This window comes from Phalacrocorax carbo, chromosome 6 (assembly GCF_963921805.1).
Source record: "Phalacrocorax carbo chromosome 6, bPhaCar2.1, whole genome shotgun sequence".
Lineage (NCBI taxonomy): Eukaryota > Metazoa > Chordata > Aves > Suliformes > Phalacrocoracidae > Phalacrocorax > Phalacrocorax carbo.
Window position 1 is genome coordinate 35,858,220 of NC_087518.1, and position 21,777 is coordinate 35,879,996.

Consider the following 21,777-nt stretch of genomic DNA (forward strand, 5'->3'; position numbering starts at 1 on the left):
CCCACGGACACTGCAACTCCTGCTGACCCGAGCCCCTGGGCTCTGTGCCTGGGCACCCTGCATGGGGGCCTGCACAGCCATGGGCTAAATAGCATCTTATGGTGCCAGGGGAACAGCACTAGCGCCCTGGGAGGTGCAGGGGGCTGCTGTGTCCATCCCTTGCTCCAGCTGTGACACCGGCCCCACCAGGAGGAGGGCTGCACACGCGATCTCCAGTGGGCCCTGCACAACCAGGCCTCTCTGCTGCAGCAGCATCGGCAGAACAGTGACCTGGTGGCATTTCTGTTTGGCTACAAAAAACGTCTCTCTGTGGCAAAGGATGGGAGGGCAGAGCGTGCCCGGGCTGCCTGCGGAAAGCCTGCCTGCAGCAGCTGTGGAGCACAAGGGTCTTGCCTTTCTTTGCTGGGCCAGCAAGGCAGGGCAGAACAAGGTAGGGCAAGGTGTCATGGTTTAAGCCCAGCCGGCAACCAAGCACCACGCAGCTGCTTGCTCGCTCCCCCTGGTGGAATGGGGGAGAGAATCTGAAGAGTAAAAGTGAGAAAACTCGTGGGCTGAGGTAAAGACAGTTTAATAGGTAAAGCAAGACAAGGAATTCATTCACTACTGCCCATCGTCAGGCAGGTTATCAGCCACCTCCAGGAAAGCAGGGCTCCATCATGCATAACGGTTACTTGGGAAGACAAACGCCATCACTCCGAACGTGCTCCCCTTCCTTCTTCTTCCCCCAGCTGTATATGAGGAGCATGATGTCATATGGTGTGGAATATCCCTTTGGTCAGTTGGGGTCAGCTGTCTTGTCTCTGTCCCCTCCCAGCTTCTTGTGCACCCAGCAGAGCACGGGGAGCTGAAAAAGTCCTTTACTAGTGTAAGCGCTACTTAGTGACAACTAAAAGATCTCTGCATTATCAACGCTGTTGTTAGCACAGATGCAAAACACAGCCCCATACCAGCTACTGCGAAGAAAATCAACTCTATCCCAGCCAGAATCAGGGCACAGGGCGAGGCGAGGCGAGGCGAGGGCAGCAGGAGGGACCCGAGCAGCCCGGCGGAGTGGGCAGGGCTTGTGCGACGGGGGCGTGGCCAGCACGGCGGGGGCGTGGCCCGCAGACCGAGGGGCGGGACCAAGGGGGCGTTTCCGATCACGCCCCGCCCCATCCGCTCGGCCCACCGTCACGCCACCGGCGGCTCTGTCCCCGCCCCCTTCGCGCGTACCGATTGGTGGGGGCGGCGGGGCGGGGCGGGGCGTCACGTGCGGGCAGCCCTTATAGCGCGGGGGCGGCGGTGGCGGCGCCCACGGGAGTGCGCGATGGAGCGAGTGGTGCTGGTGACCGGTGCTAGCGGGTGAGCGGCGGGGAGCGGGGGGGGGAACCGTAATGGAGCGGGATGGGGCGGGCCGTGCCGGGGCTTAGCCCGCCCTGGCTCGCCCCAGCCCGCTCAGCCGGGTATCTGACATGGCACCGTTGCAGCGGCGTGGGGCTGGCGCTGTGTCAGCGGCTGCTGGAGGAGGATGGCCGCATCCATCTCTGTATCGCCTGCCGCAACGCCCAGAAGAGCGAAGCCACGCGGGACCTCATCCTGGCCACCCACCCTTCTGCCCAAGTCTCTACTGTGGAAGTGGATCTGGGTAACCTGGCTTCTGTCCTGCGTGTCGCCCAGGAGCTCCGCTGCAGGTATTATATCTCCGGCCTCCACCCTGCCGGACCCCCCCTGTCCATCCTCTGCCCCTCACCCTGTGCTCTTTCCCATGCAGGTTTCACCGCCTGGACTTTGTCTACCTCAATGCTGGGATTATGCCCAACCCACACGTGAACTTCAAGGCCCTCTGGCATGGTCTCCTCACTGGGTAGGAGATGTTGAGGAGGTCTGGTCCCCAGCTTGTGGGCTATATTGGGTATTGGCACCATCCTCGTGGCCAAGGCATGCCCTTGGGTCCAGGGCTGAACACTCTATCTCCCTTCCCCAGTGTGATGCAGAGTGCATCCCTGTGGGATGCATGGCCTTGCGTGGGGTGGACTTGGGTGAAGTGGCAGGGTGCTCCAAGGCACCCAGTGCTGCTTCTGATGCCTAGCGTGAGGCCCACCACACGCAGGGGGAGGGATGGGTTTTGCCCAAAGCCTGCAGCTCCTGGCACAAGTCATTGAGTAAAAGGTGCTGGTGTGTTGCTGGGGAGGTGAGGTTTGTTCTTACTGGGTGGTCTTACTGTCATTTTGGTTCTGTGGTAGGTTTTTGTAGATCTCTTCTGCCTTGGATCACAGTCTTTTGTGAAGCCAATAGTTGATGCTTATTCTATAAGCACCATTATTCTATAAGCAGCATGGGGAAGCTGAGCTAGGGAGCAAAGTGACTTCCATTAAGTTTAATACAGTTGTTTGGGTCTTGAACATAGAGGCTAGACTGCTTTCCTTATCTGAATTAGGTATGACCCTAGGGCTTTGGACCATGCTGCAGCTTGATTTTGTTATCTGACAGTGAAATGGAAAAGCAAGAATTTTTTTTAATGGTACTGTACCACGGTGAAATGAAGGAAGGGAGAAGTCTTCTCTGGTCTAGTTGTTATTGTGACACTTGCAAATAAAGCGGCTGGGATACTCTGTAAGCTTTTTCCAGCCATTTTTTCATGGACTATTAATAGAGCCCTCGAAGGTGAAATAGAGAGTCTGTGTGGAACCTGTGAGGTGGGGAGTGCTGCTGAAGGATGGAAGTGGGGGAGCAGTAGCTGCTTCCTGGCTGTGTTCCTCTCTAACTCCTGTCCTTGGCTTCCAGGAAGGTGCTTCACATGCTGACCACTGCGGAAGGCATAATGACACAGACGGACAGGCTTAATGGAGATGGACTGCAGGAGGTGTTTGCCACCAACCTCTTTGGACACTTTATCCTGGTGAGGCTGCGTATGAGGATCAAGCCCTTGGTCTGGTGCTTGGTGTGGGTAGGGGTGGGTACAGGTGGTACTGATGAATCAGTTCTGTCTTACAGGTTCGGATGCTGATGCAGGCTGTGGCCTCACAGATAAGGAATGATAGGGCAAAGGTCTTGGGCTTTGTAAAAATAGCAATAAATGGTGATAGTCCTTGTTGCAAGGGTTAATATAATCTGAATGTTACTCTAGTTAGTCAGTGGACAGAGGTAAACCATACGTAATTCTCTCTGTCCAGGGCAAATACCAAGACTTGGCTCTATGACATTCTGAGGTGCTCAGCTGAGCTGTGTAAGAGAACGGTAGCAGCTTGTAAATGCTCCTGGTGGACCTTGGGCTGAAGTTATACCTGAGCAGCGGCTGCTTCTGGCTAGTCTAGTGAAGTCACTGGTCAAGATTAGGAAAGCTGAGATAAGCTGGTGGCTTTTAAACACTGCAAAGCTGTACTGCAAGACTTTAAAATCACAGCGTTAACTAATTTAACAATTCTTTTGCAGGTTCGTCAACTTGAGTCTCTACTCTGCGGTAACGAAAAGCCCTCACGACTCATCTGGACCTCTTCCAGCAATGCCAGGGAGTCTGCCTTCAGCCTTTCTGACTATCAGCATGCCAAGGGGCAGGAATCATACAGTTCCTCTAAATATGCTACTGACCTGACAAGTGTGGTTCTGAACAGGAAATTTAATAAGCAGGTGATGATGGGGTTTGCATGGCTGAAGAAACCTAATGAGCTCCTACTATTTGTAATTATAATTACATTGTTGTTACCTAGTTGCATTCATTCATAGTGATTTGATATGTTCCTTAACACACATGAAAGAGCTAAACATGGCTGAGGTAGAACTGGTGGTGTGGGTGGTGGAGAATCTTCCAGAGGTTGCTTCTGGGGTTCTTGTCAGAATAATTTCTGAAAGCAGAAGATTTCTAGGAGCGGTCCCTACATTGCAAGTTCTAGCTGTCTCTGTAGACCAAAGAATTGTTCTTAAAGAGTGAAGAGCTGCTGCTCTTTTACAGACATACCTGCCTATCAGAACAGGGCTGCTCAGGAAGCTTTACAGGTGCAGGCTCTGCTCTCTCTCCTGATGGCTCCATGCTGCCAATCAAGTTTGTCACACTAAGATGTATGAGCAACCTGCCTTCCCTGTGTGGGGGATTGCTGGATTTTGTTGGCAAGATGCAGCCCTAGTCCAGCAATAGTGATTGCACTCTTTGAAATACTTCAGGAAAAAAATGATTTTGTTCTAGAAGGCTGAACTTTTATCTCTTAAAGGTGAGGTAGCATTTGATCTGAGTGGGCTGTAATTTGTGGGGTGACTGCTGTTGCTGCTGAGCTGCACGTAGACTGCAACATGAGGTTGTGATGTGCTGGGAGGCTGCGCCTTCTGTCTGGTGGACTTACAATGGGCACATTTAACATGAACGTCTCCAATTTGGACCTCTCAGAAATCACTACATCTAATCACTCTCTGGCTCTGGTAATGTTAGAGAGCATCTACTATTTACTGGTCTCTATACTCACCTTCATTTTCTTGCTGAGAAGTACTAGGAGGGAAGGAGTATGATCTATTCTTAAACTAACTGTTATATATCTGCACACTGACTCCCGTTTCTTCTCTGCAGGGTCTGTACTCCAGTGTTGTTTGTCCTGGTCTTGTTATGTCTAACATGACCTACAGAATTTTGCCAGTTTTTCTATGGAAGCTGCTAATGCCCATCATGTGGTTGGTAAGTGAATCTCTCCTGGCTGGTTTTGGGTTGAGGGAGCCCTGCTGTGATACTTCACTGCAAGTGATGTGCAGTGTGCTTCTGGCTCCTTGCTACTCACGCTGCTATACAGCTTTTCCTTCTGTTGGATTGGGCAGGCTGGCCCCTCTGCAACCTTCCCTTTGGCACCTTGGGGGCCTAATTTCCAAGCTGAGTTTGGAGGTTTTGTGCTGGACAGCACTGTATATAGAGCAGGGTTCAGCCCTTCAGCTAGAGCAGCATTTGTCAAGGCTCCCCTTGGAAGGTTTGCCAGCCTGTTGTGGGCTTCTGAAATCGTATCATTTTGGTGGCAGCAGAGCTTAGGACAGAACTTGGTCTCTGTGCTTTGAAATGCTGTTTGTTTCTATAACAGACTCTGTATTTTTCAGTGTTCCTCTTTCCATCCCTCTAGAAGGCAGTGTCTCCAGCTCTTCTCTTTCCATCCCTCTGGAAAGCAAAGCCTGCTTCTCTCTGCCTCTTCCCCTGCTTCCCCAAAACTTCCCTTGCCTTTTCTTCCTCTGGGCTTCAGCTTTTCAGGTTCACTACAGTTCTGTCCCTGCATGCAGGCTGCCTGCTCTGAGCCTTGATGCTCTTGCTGTGATATTGGCCTTTCTGCTTAAGCTGCCCCAGCTGGCAGCAGCTGATCCTGATGGATCACATCTCTCCTGGAAGTTGAGACACAATGCCTTCCCACTTGTCCTCAACACTGGCAGTATTGCAGATCCTCTCTGCCCTCCTGCCTGTTGTGCTCTTTAGACCATTCAAGAGAGGTGCCTGCAAGGCATATGTATGGCCTGTTGCCTCTTGCTTTGGGGGTGAGCTCTGTGTGGGGGCATGGAGTGAGACCTGCTGATCTGGTGGGCAGCTCCAGGAACCGGAGTTTGTGGTGGTAAGGGGATACTTTAGTCATAAGTGTTCAGCATCACCTGCAGTCAACTTTTAGAAGCATTTTTACCTCTGGTAGATGACCTGCTGTGGCTGGGCTGCAGAGGGCTTGCCAAAGAAACCTTCGGCCAAAATACAGTTTCTGTCATGTACTTTCCCCCTCAGATCCGCTTTTTTGCCAAAACTTACACTCTGACACCGCATAACGGAGCAGAAGCTCATGTAAGTACTTCACAACTTGATTTTAATATTACTCCCTTCTGGATAGCTCTTCCAGTGTCTGCTGGCTTAAACAAAGAGCCTCTCTGCTAGGCTAGTGGGTGGGTGCTGTATTTCCCCCCGGAACAGCTTACAGCAGTGAGTGCTAGGGGCCCAGCTGTGACCAGGGCTGATCCAACAGGTGGTGCTTTATGCCCTTTATCAAATGCACATAAAATAAAGTATTTTTGAAAAAAAAACACTATTCTTTTCCTCTTGGTCAGGGAGAATGCTGCTTTCCATGTTTGCACTCAAGCAGGCATAGGGGACAGAGGTGGGAAATGCGGGGTGCAGTGTATATCAAGAGCAGTAATGAGCAAGTTTAGCCATGTGAACCAATTTAGTGGTTTAGCACTGGGCCATGAATGTGATTTACTGTTGGCTCAGGTAGGTCACAGCTGAGGGGAGCCAGCTCAGAACTTCTTGAGATACCAAGTCTTCCACTGCTTGGTAAAAGCACCTGTGGTATGTTCTCCTCTGTCCACTGGTAGTCAGGTCCTTGACTGCACGCTTTGCTGGGACAGTGTGTCCTAGACTTGGTACACATTTGTGCTGTTCTTCCTAGGTGTGGCTGTTCAAACAGAAGCCAGAGAACCTGGATGCACTTGTCAAATACCACAGCTGTACTTCTGGACTGGGGAAGAGCTATGTGGAGCCCAGAAAGGTAAATGGAGTGGCAGCTCCCTGCTGCAGGGGACTTGGCTAGGGGTCTGCCACCTGCCTGGTAGGGAAGGGTTGGTGCCAAGGGTGTCCTGTGGCTGCAGTGGAAACAAGATGCATGTTGAATGCTGACATGGGGTTATCTGTGAGGTTTCTTAGACTAACTCCTGGCTCTGGCTGGAGTCTGGAAGACAGTGGGAGATGATGGTTAGAACAGGATGAGTGTGTAACGATGCTTCCCCAAAATATGTTCTGGCTTGTGCCTCGTGATAAATGCCTTTAGTTGTCTTTCTGTGAATGTGGAAGTCTGGAGATGCACCCTGCTATCCCCAGAACTGCCCTCAGCATCTGTGCTGGCTGCCACCAAGGTGGTGGTCTCACAGTGCTGCTCTTATTCTCTTACAGATTGATGTGGATGAAGAAACTGCTGAGAAATTTTACCAAAAGCTGCTGGAACTGGAGAAGGAGACTCTCGAGAGATACAGTGATCTCATAGATTAAGCAGAGCCAGGCTCACTGGGATAAGTCTTGTATTGGTAACATGGGTTTTCTTCATTCTGGTGCTACTTGTGTTGCCTGGTGTTCTGCAGGCACATGGCTTCAGACCCCATCTTCCTTCTCAACAGAAGGTGAACAGTTCCTGAAAATGGAAATGTGAAAACTGAAGAGAAATACTTAGTCTTTCTGGTATGGAATTTTTTTCTGGCATAAAACTGGAGACCTAGAGTAGGTGGAGACTGCCTTAACACAGTTACAAAGCAGTGTCTTGTAAAAGCGTGACTGAACTGTGCACAATTTGGGAACAGCCTCAAAACATGGTTTAAATCTGGCTTAGTGTAGAAAAGGCAACAGTCTGGGGTGCTGCCCTGCATCTTGGCTCTACCAGTCTTTCTAGATGGCTCAAACGCATTACCTGTGGCTGATCCTGAAGTACTTGAAGGCCCATCTTCAGAAGAGCGGCTCTTCATTTGCACACCAAAGCTGGGGCCAACTTTCCAGATGTGCTCAACAAGATTGCACTTTACTGGAAGTCAGGCTCTGCACAGCATCTGAAGACAAGCTCCTGAAGAGCTGTCCTGAGAAGCGCACCTCAACTGTGAGGGCACATGCCTTGCTCTGCCTTGGGTGTGGGGCTGTATATGTTGTAACCACACAGACTGAAGCTGTTGTTAACCTGGACTCAGGGCTAGCCTGCTCTGTTTGTAACAAGAGTGAGAGGTTACCATGTTTTATCTATTTAACTGCCTTTTTATATAAATCTCCTGTACCAAGTATTCTTCCTGTTGTCTATCTGGGGAACTTCAAATACCTGGTGTACTTCAAATGCTGCAATGAATAAATGACTGGAACTGACTTGTCCTTGCTGCAGTGGTGTCTTTATGCCGATAGCTGTTGCTTTTGACTCAGAGGGCTGAAAGGGAGGTTGGTTTGCTGCCTTGCCCAATAAACCTGTGCATACTTAGCGAAAAAATGGGGTCTGTTCTCTCCTGCCATAGGAGGGCTGTTAACCACCTCTTTGGGTTTACTTCTTGTTCCTTCTAAGTAACAAAAGACATAAGTGACTTCTGAAGTGTTTGGTGTGGTTTTGTGTGTTGAGCACCTGTGGGGTGTCTGGGACTACTTCTCAGCCTTAGACACTTGGGAGGTGTAGATTTCACTGGTGCTTGCTCACTCTCGTATGTCACAATTACTGTTGTAATGTTCCCTAGTAAGGGGGTGTTAGTGTGCCCAGGTGCTTCCCTGGGGCCTGGCAGGGGCTGGGTATGGTTAGGAGGGAGGCTGTGCTGTTCAGCCCTGCACCACCCTGGCTGTGGCAGAGACTCCCTGAGCTCTGGAGGTGTGGTTTTGCTGGCCAGGCTGGTGCATCCTGCTGGGGGGCTGGAGTGCCCACAAGGGTTGGCTCAGGGCTCTGTGTAGGAAACTGCAGAAGCACAGAACTGTCATCTGTGAGAATCCATGTTCTGCAGAGGTTCTTCATTGAGCTGGCTTGTAGGGATACAGATTTAAAGAATCTTGCTTTTATTTTTTTTCTTCTTCCCACCCTCCATTGTTTTTGAGCATCTCTGCCAAGTAGAGGGGTACTGCTAGTATGGTGTTGTCTGTAGTAGAAATAGCTCAGTCCTGAGTTTGGGCTGAGCAGCACCTCTCAGCTCAGCTCTTGTGTGAATACCTGAGCTACCAGTGCTAGTGTAGGTGGGAACATACTCTGTCCTGGCCTGGTGTTGGAACAGAATGAGAAGTTGGCTATTGTGGAGTGGTGCTTCTCTTGGCTATGGCTGTAGCTGTTCAGAGTCATGAAGCAGATTGGGGTGTCCTTATATGGACCTTTATTCAAACACAATAAAATCTGTCCCACTACCAGACCTGGGTGCTGTGGCTTTGTTCAGCTGTGTTCTGAGACCTCCCCCTCTATGGTGCTGTCTCTCTTCCACAGGGAAGGAGGCAGCAGCTGGCTGTCACTTTAACTTGTTATACTTGAACCCTACGGCATCCTACAACAGTATTTGGCTCCTTGTTCTGGAGATTAATTAAGCATGTCTTGATTGGTTTTAGATTAGCATCTTGGACTTTGCTATGCTTCTGCCCTGGTCTGTAGTAGGTATCGTTCACCCCCTTCACCTTTAGGATTCCTCATCTACCCCAAAGCCAGAGGCACTCAGTCATTCCTTATCCCTGTTCTGATTGCTGTCTGGTACAGGCAGCAGGTACCTGCCTCATTTTCTCTCTGGGGTGAGATAAATGAAATAGCAAATGTTACTCAAAACAGAGTCTGACACAACACTTCATGAGATGAGTGCAACTTAACTGGGAGGTGTCACTGTAACTGTGACAGTCCGATGATTTGAATTCAGTAAGGTCTGGAGGTGCTAGAAGAGATAGCTTTGAATAAGATAGTATAGTCAGGAAAAATAAAGGCTTTCTCACACATGAGTTTGGGTTTGTGTTTTGTCTTTTTTTCTAAAGTCTGGAATAAAGTGCCAAATTTCTAGGGTGGGCAGAGATCGATGACCATAGGTAAGACCTTTGAGGTTTTTTCTCAGGTGTATGCCTTTGGGCTGAAGCTGATGATTTATCATCATGCCTATTGGGATCAGGTGAGTGCTTTTTTGCCTATGGAGCATGCAGAGGCTGGTGAGAGGAGAGGATGTATGATATACTGCAACCAGTCTTTGAGTCATCTGTGACTGTGGTGTCAAGTAGAACTAAGAATGGGTTTCTGGGTTCATCTTAAAAGCACTCTATAACTCTCCATGAGGATTTTGGGTTCAGGGTTAGAGGAAAAATGTGTGTTGCTGTCCTGTTCTGTCTGAGCTCAGCCTGCTGAATGGCTCAGTTTCACCTTAGTTGCTGTGAAAGCACGTGTGTGCACTGCACTGTATCCTGGGAGATACAAGTATGAGATTCAGGAGTTGCAGCATGTGTTTGGTGTGGATGCAAAGTGGCCTCTGGAGATCTCTAGCTCAGCTTCCTTCTTGAACAGAGTTACTCGAAGAAGGAACAAAAGGCGCTAAAGCACAAGCTGAGCCATGGAGAGATGGAACAACCTAGAAAGATGAAAAAAACCATTGTGGTTTCCCACGAGTTTGGTGCTGCATGGAGCTGAAGACATACAGTCAGCCCAGGCGTCTCTAGAAGACTGCTCTCTAGTTGGAGGAGGTGCTGTAGTGTCCTACAGCACTTGTCACAGGATCCCACTGCTCTATAGGGGTTTCTGCCCACTTTTGAGACCCCAGGCATCATTGTCCAAGCCCTTCTGTAGAAGGAAGCTTGGTCATGCTCAACCTCACCTTCTGCTCCTCTCCTCCATGTTGTGAGCATCTGGATGTTTTTGTATCCAAAGGATGGGGATGTTCTATGGGATGGGAACCGTAACCATTTCTCAAATTTCTTCTTTTGTCTTGAAGGCACAGGTAGGACCTGGTATCTTGAAATGGAACCTGCCCAAATGCCAGGGGGTGGCTCAGTTTTTTGTTGCCATCTGTGAACTTTGCCTGGTGAGTCTGGCCCAAGGGATGCTGGTTGGCTGCCCATCACCCAGGTGACTGTGAGCAGAGCTGGCTGACACTCTGGAGCTATGGGTCTCCAGGGAGGGATGGAGCCTCAGACATGCTCTTGGCTAACAGATGCCTACACATGGAGCTTAATTCCCCAGCTAACCCCTTTTGGCCGGCAGATGCATCCAGGCATGAAAGCAGTAATGGAGAAACAGCAACTGGGTCAAGGAGAGCACGCAGGTATGTGCATCTGTCAACCTCTTCCCAATGCACTCCTGTTCCCTTGTCTTCGCTTGCTAAGGAGACACAGCCACTGCTAATGCCATTGCATGAGTCAGGTGCTTCCATTGAACTTGTGCACGTGGAGTTGTTGAGGCCTTTGTGCAATGAAAACATGTCCTGCCCAGAGCATGGGGCCCTGTGGCAGAGCCAGGGGCAATGCAGGGCGGTGAGAAATGCTAGGCATGGGATGGGGAAAGAGCTGGCAGCGGTGAGTCAGTGCTGAGACAGGAGCTTTCTGTTTGTGATCCTTGGATATGGAGCTTTCCAGAGATGCTCTGGGGCAGGTCTTGAGAGTGAAAACTCATCGTGGTTGCTCTATGATTTCCTGTGCAATCATCACGCCTTGTCCCGAGACGCTGATTTCTTATCATCATGGGCAAATGTGTCGTCTTGCTCCAAATACAGTCTAAGTCCTCCATTGCTTTACAGCTCAGCTGGCTTTCGGCTATGTAGGGCACTGATAATAGGAGCGTGGGTGGCAGCTGCCAGCCCAAGCTATGGCCAAGGGAGGAGAAAGCTTCACATTGGTGTGGCAGGGCTGAAATCCCCATAGCTGGGTGACCTTTGCCTCTCCAGGAGGAGAAGGCAATGGGATTGAAGGAAACAACAAGGACTGGCCTCTCTAAAAAGGGGTGGATGTGATACAGCCAACTTGTGTTGGAACATCCAGGATTAACATTTGAACAGCAGCTTTGATGTTGAAAGTGCTTAGAGGGGAGCTGCCCAGGGGCTGGGGGAGAGGAGAGACATAGGTCTCAAGAGCTGGGTGAGAAACAGGGAGTGGAAACCCCTCTGAGAGTGTTGCAGGAGCATGATGGGTCTGTCTGGCAGAGAAGAGCCAAGGGGAACATGGATTCAGGTGGGTTTTGCTGAGAATGGGCAAATTGTAGAGCCCCAGGAAGATTTTGGCTGGGAGGGAGCTCTCACATCTCCATCCAGCCCTGCTTTGAGTAGGTATGGCCTCATGGCTGGACCAGGCAGCTCAGAGATGTGTCCAGGTGAGTTGTGAAGTCTCCAGGGTTGAAGACCCCGCAGCCCTACTGAGCCCTGTCCTGGGGCTGCTCCCACACACCACCCAACTTGGTAGCTTCCGAGGAGAGAATAAGGCTGAATTTTTTGAAAGGTGAGATGTCGGAGGCTCGGGGCAGATGTGTGCCACATGGCCAAGGAAATGGGAAAGCCAAAAGAGAGCTGAGACTGTCTGTAGGGGCAGGGTGTCTCTTCAGTGTTGTTTTGCAAAACACAGTGTGTTGTGCCCAAAGGAGAAACCCCAAAGGGGAACTGGTAGATGAGTTCAAGAACAGCTTGTGAGAAGAATCTTAATGAGTAGTAAATCCTTTATCTAGCTCATCAATAGATGCTCCTGTGTAAGACCAGAGCTTGGAGAAGCTGCCGTGCTGTAATGTTTTTGGCATTAGTGCTCAGTGAGAGGAGCCTGGCAAGGCTGCCCTGCCAGAAACCTTTCTGCAGATGCAAAGATTTGTATCAACCCAAAGTGCTAGCAGAGGAGACTACAGGGTAGGCAGATGAACGACCAGGGCTGGATGACATACATCTTGAGGCAAAGTAGCTGAACTGATTGGTGTGCATTCATTTCTCCCTTAAAACTGCCTCAAACAAAGCAAACAGGAGGAGGTGGCTGGATATCTAGCTTGGGGTCAAGCTGTACAAGGTCTTGCTGCAGGGCAGCGCACGTGTTAAACACTCACGTAGGATCCTCTTTCTTGAAGGAGAAGGTACTAAAGACAAAGATGACCACAGAGTGCACTGGGGAGTCACAGCTCCAGTCTTGCCCTGCTCTTTGGTTTTTGTCTCAGCAGAAGTTTTGGTCAGTTCAGTTTGGTTCAGCATACATCTGCCTGCAGGAGTCACGTCCCCTGGAAGAACCTGCATCTATTCCTCCAAGGCAGTGACAGTGGGAGGCAGGTGGCAGAGAGGAGGCAGCAGGGCGTTCAGGGCCCCCTCCAGGGTTGGCTGCATGGAGAGAGCCTCCGTAACCCTGCCTTGGTACCACAGCACTGAGATGGCGTGTAGATCCACTCCCAGCTGAGCACTGCGGACTGAACACAGTTCCACCCTCAGGGACAGCAGTGACCTCAGGGGTGGGGGATCTAGCCAGTCTATACAAGTGGCTGTGTGGGACAGGGCTGAGAGGACACCCATGGTTTTGAGCATCACGTTCAGCTCTGGAGACCTATGCATGCTCACCCACAACTCAGGCACTTCTGAGATTCACCTCCGAAGTAGCTCCATGAGTCACTGTGGCCTGAATGGCTCTGGGAAGTGCAACGCAGATGCAGCAATATCTCATGTCCTTGTCATCTGAATAGATGGTGGCTCATCCATCGTAAGCCGGCAAAAGCCAGACCTCCTGAGATGGTTTATATAAGTAATTTCTAAGCAGTGGCATGTGGAGGCTGCAGGGATGCTGCTCTGTGCCTGCCAGCCCTGCAGAGCCCAGAGACACGTGCTGCATGGCCTCCAGGCACTGGCGTTTTATTAATGGCCTTAAAATGCAGAAACACCACTCAGGAGTGGAACAGATCTACATACTACCTGCCCATGCTCTGCCAGTCAGTTACTGCCACAGCTTGGGGGTCAGGAGAGCTAAATCACATCCCTGCCTCGAATTCCCTGGATACCTTTCAGCAGGTCATGGCTTCCTTGGCCTTGGGCAGCTCTTGGGTTGACTCAAGCTCTTTCTGCTGTGCCCAGCAGCTCACCAGCCAGCTCATGGTAGGCATTCTTGTCTGGAGAGGGATGTGTTGTCACCTGGGTCTGGGCTGCATGGATGGGAACAGGCAGAATAAGCTGGGGGGACCATTTGGGTCCGTGTGATAGCAGAGGTGTTGGGGAAAAGAAAGGGTTGGAGGCTAGCTGTGAGGGTAGCTTCATCTCTGGGCTAGATGCTAGGCAGCAGCAGAGATTGAGGTCAGTGAAGTTAGGGAGAGGGAGCCATAGTGTGAATGTTGCTTCATGTTTAGGCTGGAGGGGAACACCAGATCTAAGGCTGGGGAGGCAATGGGCAGTTTCGGCACTTCTCTGTATACAGGCAGTGGGTAGTGTTTCCAGATGTTTTACTGTAGACTCACTGGAGTGTTGATGACAAGGGCTTCTGCAGGTCCCTTGTCAGGAATGTCCTTCTTGCAGCAGGACTAGCACTAGCCATAATAGTCCACCTCTCTGTTCCCTGCTGCTACAGAATCCCATGGTACTGGTCGTATCCTTGGGCTCTCCTGCTCTCCTTTCATTCCCTGAGTCATGAGGCTTTTGGAGCCAGGGGTCTTATGTGTTGGCCTTGCAGCATGCACCTAAGGTAAGAGGTCTATCCTCATGCCCAGATACGTCCTGTAGGGTGAGGGGTCTCTGAAGGGGAAGATGTGCCAGGGTAGCAGAGACCACAGAATGGGGACATCTGTAAAGGAGCTCCCTGCTCTGCCTGAGGTGGGTGTGTTGGCGGCTGCCCTGTCACATTGCAGGCCTTTTGGGGACCCCTCCGACATTTGCAGTGGGACCAGAAGTCAACAGAGGTCCCCCTGGCTGTGGGGAGACCCAGCCAGTCACATGAGCAGCCCCCAGTTTGTCTCCCACAGCAGACACCAGGATTGAGCTTCTGCCTTGCCAAAATCCAGCCCTTGGGCCAACAAACCACTCAGCAGCATGATGGCCCAGCAGGCAGCTCTCACCAGATGCCAGAGAGCTGCCTCAGTCCCACAGGCACCAGAGGCTTCCTCCCACCCACGTGGTGATGGCCCTCGGCACTTCCTTCATCAACAAAGCCATCAGCAACTTTGATGGTTTGTGCCAGGGTCCCAGACACAGTGTTTAATGAGAAGGGGCCACAAGGGTGGGACATCTGCAGGAGATCACTCCTCAGTGTGCACAGTCATTCTTCATCTGTGGAAGCTGAGCTGGGTCCAGCCTCTGTTCTCTTCTCTTTTCCCAAACTTGGAGACAATGCTGTTGGGGTGTAGATGAGTTGTGCTGGTGAGGATATAGGAGAGAAGGGTGAACACGCAGTCTTGATAGGGGGATTAGAAGCTGGTGGGATGGATACTTCTTCCCAAATGTCCCTTGGGCCTCTGTGAGTCTGTAGGATCCTCAGTGAGTTGTGGGCACCAATTGCGGTGGAGCCAGCTGCTGTTGTTACCCCAGGGCAAATGGGGAGCATGTTGGGACAGGTTTGGTGGTGCTGGGGCTGGTTCCATCTCCGGATGCCCTGCCAGGGGCACCTCACTGGTGGGTGCTGCTGGCATGTTGTGGCTGCATCCTGGAGAGACCTAGCCCATCCACCCTACCTGTTCCATCACCTGCCCTGAATGCTGCAGATCAAGCTGATGCTGGCTGCTCACTACCCAACCAGATGAGCTTTGTAATTAGCTACAACAGGACCTGCCAACCCTCCTTGTGACCCAGACCTCTGGCAAGGAGAGGTCATACCTTTATCAGCCCTTGCTAATCCCCATTTTCTCCCCACCTTTTCCTCTTGTCTGTGCCCACGTCTCCCTCTCTGAGGTGCTAAGCAGTGACACAATTGCTGCAGGACAAAGGTTGGCCTTTTAAGTCTTTAGAGGGACACTAGTATGCGACCTGTGAGTCCAACCACAGTGTCCTGGACACCACAAAAGTGCTGCTTAGAGCAGGACAGGCAGTTTGTCCTGGACCTTACCCATGCTTACTTTGCCAGGACTGCCAAATGCTGACCACCAGCAGCTTCAGCAGGTGGTGTCTGGGGTGTGCAAAGCTCTGCCACTGTTTTCTTGCACAGCCCAGATCCCCTGATCTCTCAGGTCCACAGTTCAGCCCAGGAGAGAGCAGAGGAGGGTATTAACGAGAGCAACATCCCAAGGTGTGTGCCAGAGCGGCTGGGAGTTATGCGGGAGAGCCAGGCTGGTTTCCCCAGACCCAAAAGGACTGAAGCCAAACAGTCCTCAGAGGCTTGCTTTTGTCCAAGTTGGAGGTTTCCCCAGAAAATTCTAGTGGGGCTCTCTGTCTGGGAGACTGAAATAGCTTTCGCTTCCTTGCTTTCATGCAGGTGTGAGCCGCTCCGTCCCCCCTGCCCCCAAGCCCCTGCTTCCCCTGTGGGCCCTGCTTGTCCCTGATCCCTGTCTTTGCTGGACTGCTCTGAGCAAAGCTGGGTCAGCCTGGAGGCAGGGCAGCCGGAGAGAGGATCCTGGGGATGGTGGGAAGGTGTGAACCCAGGATGCTACGACCAGGGCTGCATGGAGATTTTTTTTTTTCCACAGAATCACAGATTCCCAGGTTGGAAGGGACCTCAGGGATCATTTAGTCCAACCTTTCTAGGAAGAGCGCAGTCTAGACAAGATGGCCCAGCACCCTGTCCAGCAGAGTCTTGAAAGTGTCCTATGTGGCCGAGTCAACCACTTCCCTGGGGAGATTATTCCAATGGTTGACTGCCCCTCACTTTGTCAAGCACCATCTGCCCTTAGTGAAGCCATGGCGGCTTTTCCCAATCATGTGCTTCATTTGACTTGTGATGGCCCTCAGGAGGATTCATTCCATAACTTTGCCAGGGATTGAGGTAAGGCTGATGGGCCTATAGTTACCCGGATCCTCTCTTAAGCCCTTCTTGTAGGTAGGGGTAACATTTGCCTTCCTCCAGGCCTCTGGGACATCCACCTTTCTCCACGACTTCTCGAAGATTATGGATAGTGGCCTTGCAATGATGTCAGCCAGCTCTCTCAACACCCTCGGGTGGATGGTGTCAGGGCCCGTTGATTTGTATAGGTCAAACTCCTGTAATAATTAATGTACTAACTCTTCCTTCACTGATGGTGGGTCGGTGTTTGGATCAACTGGCAATTTAGTTCCCAAAGCCTGGGACCCTACAGTGTTGGTAAAGACAGAGGTGAAGAAAGTGTTGAGGACCTCTGCTTTTTCAGCATCGTTGGTGATTGACTGTCCTATTCTGTTTAACAGTGGGCCTATGTCTTCCTTCTTTTTCTGCTTGTGGCTGACATACCTGAAGAAACCTTTCTTGTTATTTTTGACATCTATGGCCAGTTTCAATTCGAGCTGGGCTTTTGCTTTTCTAACTGCATCTCTGCACACTCTGGCAATGCCCTTGTAGCTCTCGACGGATAATCCTCCCCTTCTCCATCTCTGGTGTGCTTCCCTTTTGGATTTGAGTAGACCCAGGAGGTCATGGTTGAGCCAAGGGGAGCTCTTGCTCTGCTTATTTCCCTTTCGTTCATAGGGGTTAAACTGTTTTTGTGCTTCCAATAGAGTTCTTGAAGAACTCCCAGCACTCACTACCTCCTTTGTCTTCCACGGAAGCTTCCCATGGAATCTCTCCCAACTGAGCCCTGAGTGAACTGATGTTCACTCTTCTAAAATCCAGAACCCGTGTCTTAGAACTGATCTTCAACATGCTCAGCAGGATCGCAAACTCCACAATATTATGATCACTGCAGCCAAGGCTATCACTAACTGAGATATTACAAAGCAGGTTTTCTCAGTTTGTGAATAGCAAGTCCAGCAGCGCCTCATTCCTGGTTGGAACATCTAACAGTCCTCTACTCGTCCCAGGAACTTGGTGGATGACCTGCAAGCTGCTGTGTTGTTCTTCCAGCAGATGTCTGGGTAGTTGAAGTCACCCATAAGGACCAGGTTCTGTTGGCCAGAAGCTTGCTTTAGAGCCCCAAGTATCACTTCATCAGCATTATCATCGTGGTTAGGAGGTCGGTAGCAGATGCCCACTGTGAGGACCTGCTTGGAGATGACCCCTTTGACTTTTTATATCCTTCTGACCCAGCTTGTTAAATCACAGCTTTCATCTACAGATCACTCATTTTGTGTTTTCAGCTGAACGTTCATCTCTAGAAGTGCTGATTTTTTTGACTGTGCTGGGTTTTAGTGAGAGCTCAGCACAGATTTGTGCTTGTGCAGCCCCTGTGCGAAGGGTGGTGCGAGCACATGTATGCTGTGCCTGGGGATGCTGCTGCTGCAGTGAATCCCCTGCACGTCCCTTCCCCTCACAGCCCCCACCAAGGGTGGGACGTGCTGATCAGCTCCAGATGGCCCAGAAGCCGAGGGGCAGCTCACATACCCCTGAATGCTCAGGTATTAATGGGGCGGCCAGGGCAGTGTCTGGGTGTGCTGGAAGCATGGCAATGTGGCAGGGCGCTGGTGTTGGCTAAATGGCCTCAAAACCCAGGGATGATCTTGCACAGCCCCATGAAGCAGGGATGGCATGTTGTGCTGCTGTGATGTGTGTGTTCAAGGGATTTATATTTTGAAACACAGCAAGGTGGAACCTCTCCTTGTTTACAGGCGCTCAGCCAGATTTAATTACAGTGTGCAGTGGGGACGGGTACAAACAGCTGATGTCTCAGGGGGGCAGGATGTATATAGCTGCATCCTTGTACCAGGGAAGAAGGCAGTGGGTATGAGCTGGGGGTCAGTGGAATGGACACTCCCCTCCATTACCCTCTAGATTCTTTTTTGTCATCTTTTGTACTGCTCAAACCTGGGTTCGTAGCCAGACCCATTTTCCCAGCCATGCCACACAGAGGGTAGCCATGGGGCAGGAGTTCCCATGGATGACAGCAGGGCTGCAGGGTCTCTGAGGCTTCCATGGGAGCTGTGCTGCCTGCACCCTGCAGGTACCAGTGCTGGCACAGGACAGGCACCCGCTGTGTGCAGGAAACCCCAGGCAGGTCCAAAAAATCTCTGACACTGATGGGAAACTGCTAGGCCCCAGGGTCTGGCACTGCTTGGGGAATGAGAATAGAAAGCCGTGAATTTCAGCATAATATAAGGCAGAACTTGTATGAAGGCCCACTTTTCTCATACTACAGTAATCTGTTCTGAGCTTTGTACCCAGTGCCTATGCACCTTAGCTTGGTGTAAGTTCTCCTAAACCCAGATTTAAGCTGCTTTTATAAGCTCTTACCAGGATGAAGATACCTGCCTAGGAAGCCTGGGGCTCATCCCAGCCAGCTAGCCCATCTGACACAGTGCAAACTTCCTGGCCTGCTCCAGGTTTTAAAAAAACAATCTTTTATATTATTATTATTTTTGACATATTTTAAAATACATCTCCTATTCTAGATCGGACAGACCTGTGTCTGCCCAGGACTTGCTGAAGGAGGGATGCTGAATGCTCAGGCTCGATACAGTTGTGCCTCCTGCAGGTGACGTGGGTTGGGCAGCCTCTGAAAGACATGGTTTCCAGGGCATGTACCTGTTCACCCCGGTCTCACTTGACTCACAAGCATAAACACAAGTGTCACCGCTGAGGTCAGTAGGGAAACCTCTCAAATTGCCTTGCAATTCAGGGTCACGTCATGAGCTTTCCTGTCAAGTCACATTGCTCTGAAATGGATTTCCTCCGTCAGTGGATGGAGGTAGGAGGGAGCTTCCCTCACCCTGGGCACCTGCAGCAAAGTTGCATGGTGGAGCTGATGCATGAAGGACTGTCACCGCTTGCTGTGGCCCCTCACCAGGCTGCATGGCCTCCTGCCATCCAACCGTGTGCTGTCCCCAGGTGAGTGCCATCTGTTGAGTCTGCCTCTCACTTTAAAATCTCAGGTATCTGTCTGCTGGTCCTTGGCAGCTACAGCAACACTGCCTTCCTGAGCCCCTGGCTGCTGTTGGCAGCAGGCCCTGATCTGTAGACCCCAGGGACATGATGGCATACTCCACGAGCCTCTTTCTATGTGTGACCTCTGGAAGGCGCAGCTGGACTAGCTTATAGTCCCTTGCAAAATCCAGCATGGGCTGCTACCAAGGGGACCTGCCTCCTACAACTCGGGTGTCCCTCAACAGGATGTGGTTCTGGCACCTGAGGTCATGGGACCAAAAGCCACAGGAGCTGAGGCCACAGGGAGGAGCTGTGAAAAGCTACCACATGTACCAGGGGTGTGCAAGGATCAACCACAGCCTTGCTCACTTCTGGGCCAGACAACAAGGAAGATGACACGTCCCACTGGGAACGCTAGGTATCTCTCAGCTTTTGGCCCTAAGTTAGCTGCGGTGTGTCCTGGGTAGGTGTATGCCCTTTCCACCCCACCACTGTTACAAGACTGGGAGGAGTGGCTGACACGCCAGAGGGTCGTGCTGCCATGCAGGGACAGGCTGGAGAACTGGCCTGGCAGGGACCATATGCAGTTCAACACAGGGACCCACAGAGTCCTGCACCGGGGGAGGAACGACCCCATGCACCAGGACACGCTGGGGCCACCTAGCTAGAAAACAGCTTGGCAGAAAATGCCCTGCGGGTGCTGGTGGACACGTGAGCCGGCAATGGGCCCTTGCAGCAAAGGCGGCTAGTGGTGTCCTGGGGTGCATCAGGAGAAGGAATGCTAGGAGGTGAGGGGTGGTGATCCTTCCCCTCTGCTCAGCACTGGTGGGGCCACACCTGGAGTAGAGCAGTGTCCAGTTCTGGGCTGCCCAGTACAAGAGGGACATGGGCGTACTGGAGAGAGTCTTAGCAGAGGGTTAGTAAGATGCTGGAGGGACTGGTGCCTCTCCCCTGCAAGCAAAGGCTGAGCGAGCTGTGACTGTTCAGCCTGGAGAAGGCTCGGGGGGGGGGGGGGGGGTGTCTCAGGCAGGCCAGCGCTGGCTCTCTGCCTCCAACATGAAACATTTTAATTGCAAAGAATTTTAACGCCTGACAGCCCCGAGCACCCTGTTTGTCTCAGTGAGTGGGGCTGCGGTGCCACGCGGTGGTGCTGCGCCCCCACGGAGCGGGACCGCGGCGGGTACAGCCCGGCAGGGCTGCGGGGACCCACTCGGGACCCGCCCACGGACCCGCCCGCCCCGGCACTGAGCATCCCCGGGGAGCCGTGCCCGGGCGGGGGGAGCGCCCGGCCGCCCCAGAACTGAGGTTGTCCTCAAAGGGCACCGTGCGCCGCTGCGTGCACTGCCTCCCTCCCTCCTGCCAAGCTCAGCGACCCCTAAAAACAAAATGAATGACTGCCTAGAGCTGATGTCCGGGTCAGCCCGGACCGTAAGCCTCCCACCACCGCATCTGTGGCCTGACATGACCTGTAATGTCGCAGTCTCCCTGCTGCCAGTGCCTCTGACAAGGCGCTGCCCAAACCTTGTGGGGGCCTAGATCAGCACAGGGAGGTGAAAGGCACACAAAGGCGTGCTTTCCAGGGGCGCTTGTCGGGGGGGGGACGACGCACAGTGGTTTTGCACCCACGGCTCCAGGCACAGAGATGCTCTGTTGCCTGTCATGGGGCTGTTAGATTTCATTTTTCCCAGCCCCTGAGATATTTTCACTTGTGGAACTTGAAGAGCACTGTCTACCTGCTTCCTTGGGTAGCCCTGGCTTTGCATGGGACCAGTTGCACAGTCAGGTGTGGGGACACTGGGCCCTCCCGCTCAGACCAAGGTTTGGGCTAGCCTTCGTCAGCAAGACCGAAGAGCCAGAGCCACAATTGCTTGCTCCACTGTCCTCCTCTGTCTGTGGGTTTGTCTTGTTTTTTTCTTGAAGGGGGAATGTTTAGACTTCAGAGATGACCGCAGTGAACCCAAAGTGCCTGTCGCTGTCTCCTTTTGCCCCCAAAGGACAAACTTAAACTTGTCTTTAACCCAAGCTAAATGCCACCAGAAAGGCTTTCTTTCCCTTATAAAGAAAAATCAACAAAGGATGGCAGTAATATGTGAAGTCCTTCCTTTTAGTTTTGAAATACCTTGGTCGATTTGTTCTCCTTTTTCCAGTCTTTGAAAGTGACCGTTAGGAAAAGACTTAGAAAGTTTTAGGTGCTGTTTACTGTGGGACCTCTCAGGGCTGCTCTTAGCTGCTGCCCTGATGGTGACATGACTGCAGGGGGTCTGGTGTGCTGAGCCAGCTGGAAGCCCTGCTGGACATGAGCTGGGGACTCCAAAAGCCCTACTCTCACAGCCTCAGGGCAGTCTGTGCTGACAGATGTTGTCACTGCCCCCAGGGAAGCTCAGCTCTTGTCAGCACAGAGCAATGGAAACAGAAGTGAAGGAGCTGCTGCGCAAGGGATATTTTATTCTTGAGAGAGGCTATTGGGAGGAGGCTTTTCCCTCCTACTGCTCTCC

At 51.8% G+C, this 21,777-nt stretch overlaps 1 protein-coding gene across 1 annotated transcript; it reads left to right on the plus strand.

The window, feature by feature from the left end:
* The first annotated feature begins 1,236 nt into the window (after positions 1–1,236).
* HSD17B7 (hydroxysteroid 17-beta dehydrogenase 7) lies at positions 1,237–7,813 on the plus strand. Its single transcript, XM_064454717.1, has 9 exons — positions 1,237–1,341; positions 1,467–1,670; positions 1,751–1,843; positions 2,764–2,878; positions 3,412–3,606; positions 4,535–4,639; positions 5,708–5,764; positions 6,366–6,464; positions 6,866–7,813. Exons 1-9 carry the CDS (start codon positions 1,307–1,309, stop codon positions 6,959–6,961), a joined length of 999 nt encoding a protein of 332 aa, XP_064310787.1. The 5' UTR covers positions 1,237–1,306; the 3' UTR covers positions 6,962–7,813.
* The last annotated feature ends 13,964 nt before the right edge of the window (positions 7,814–21,777 follow it).

Coding starts and splice junctions, on each gene's coding strand:
- HSD17B7 (XM_064454717.1), top strand. CDS start 1,307: ATGGAGCGAGTGGTGCTGGTGACCGGTGCTAGCGG. Junction 1,671..1,750: donor GCCCAGGAGCTCCGCTGCAG/GTATTATATCTC, acceptor TTTCCCATGCAG/GTTTCACCGCCTGGACTTTG. Junction 4,640..5,707: donor TAATGCCCATCATGTGGTTG/GTAAGTGAATCT, acceptor TTTCCCCCTCAG/ATCCGCTTTTTTGCCAAAAC.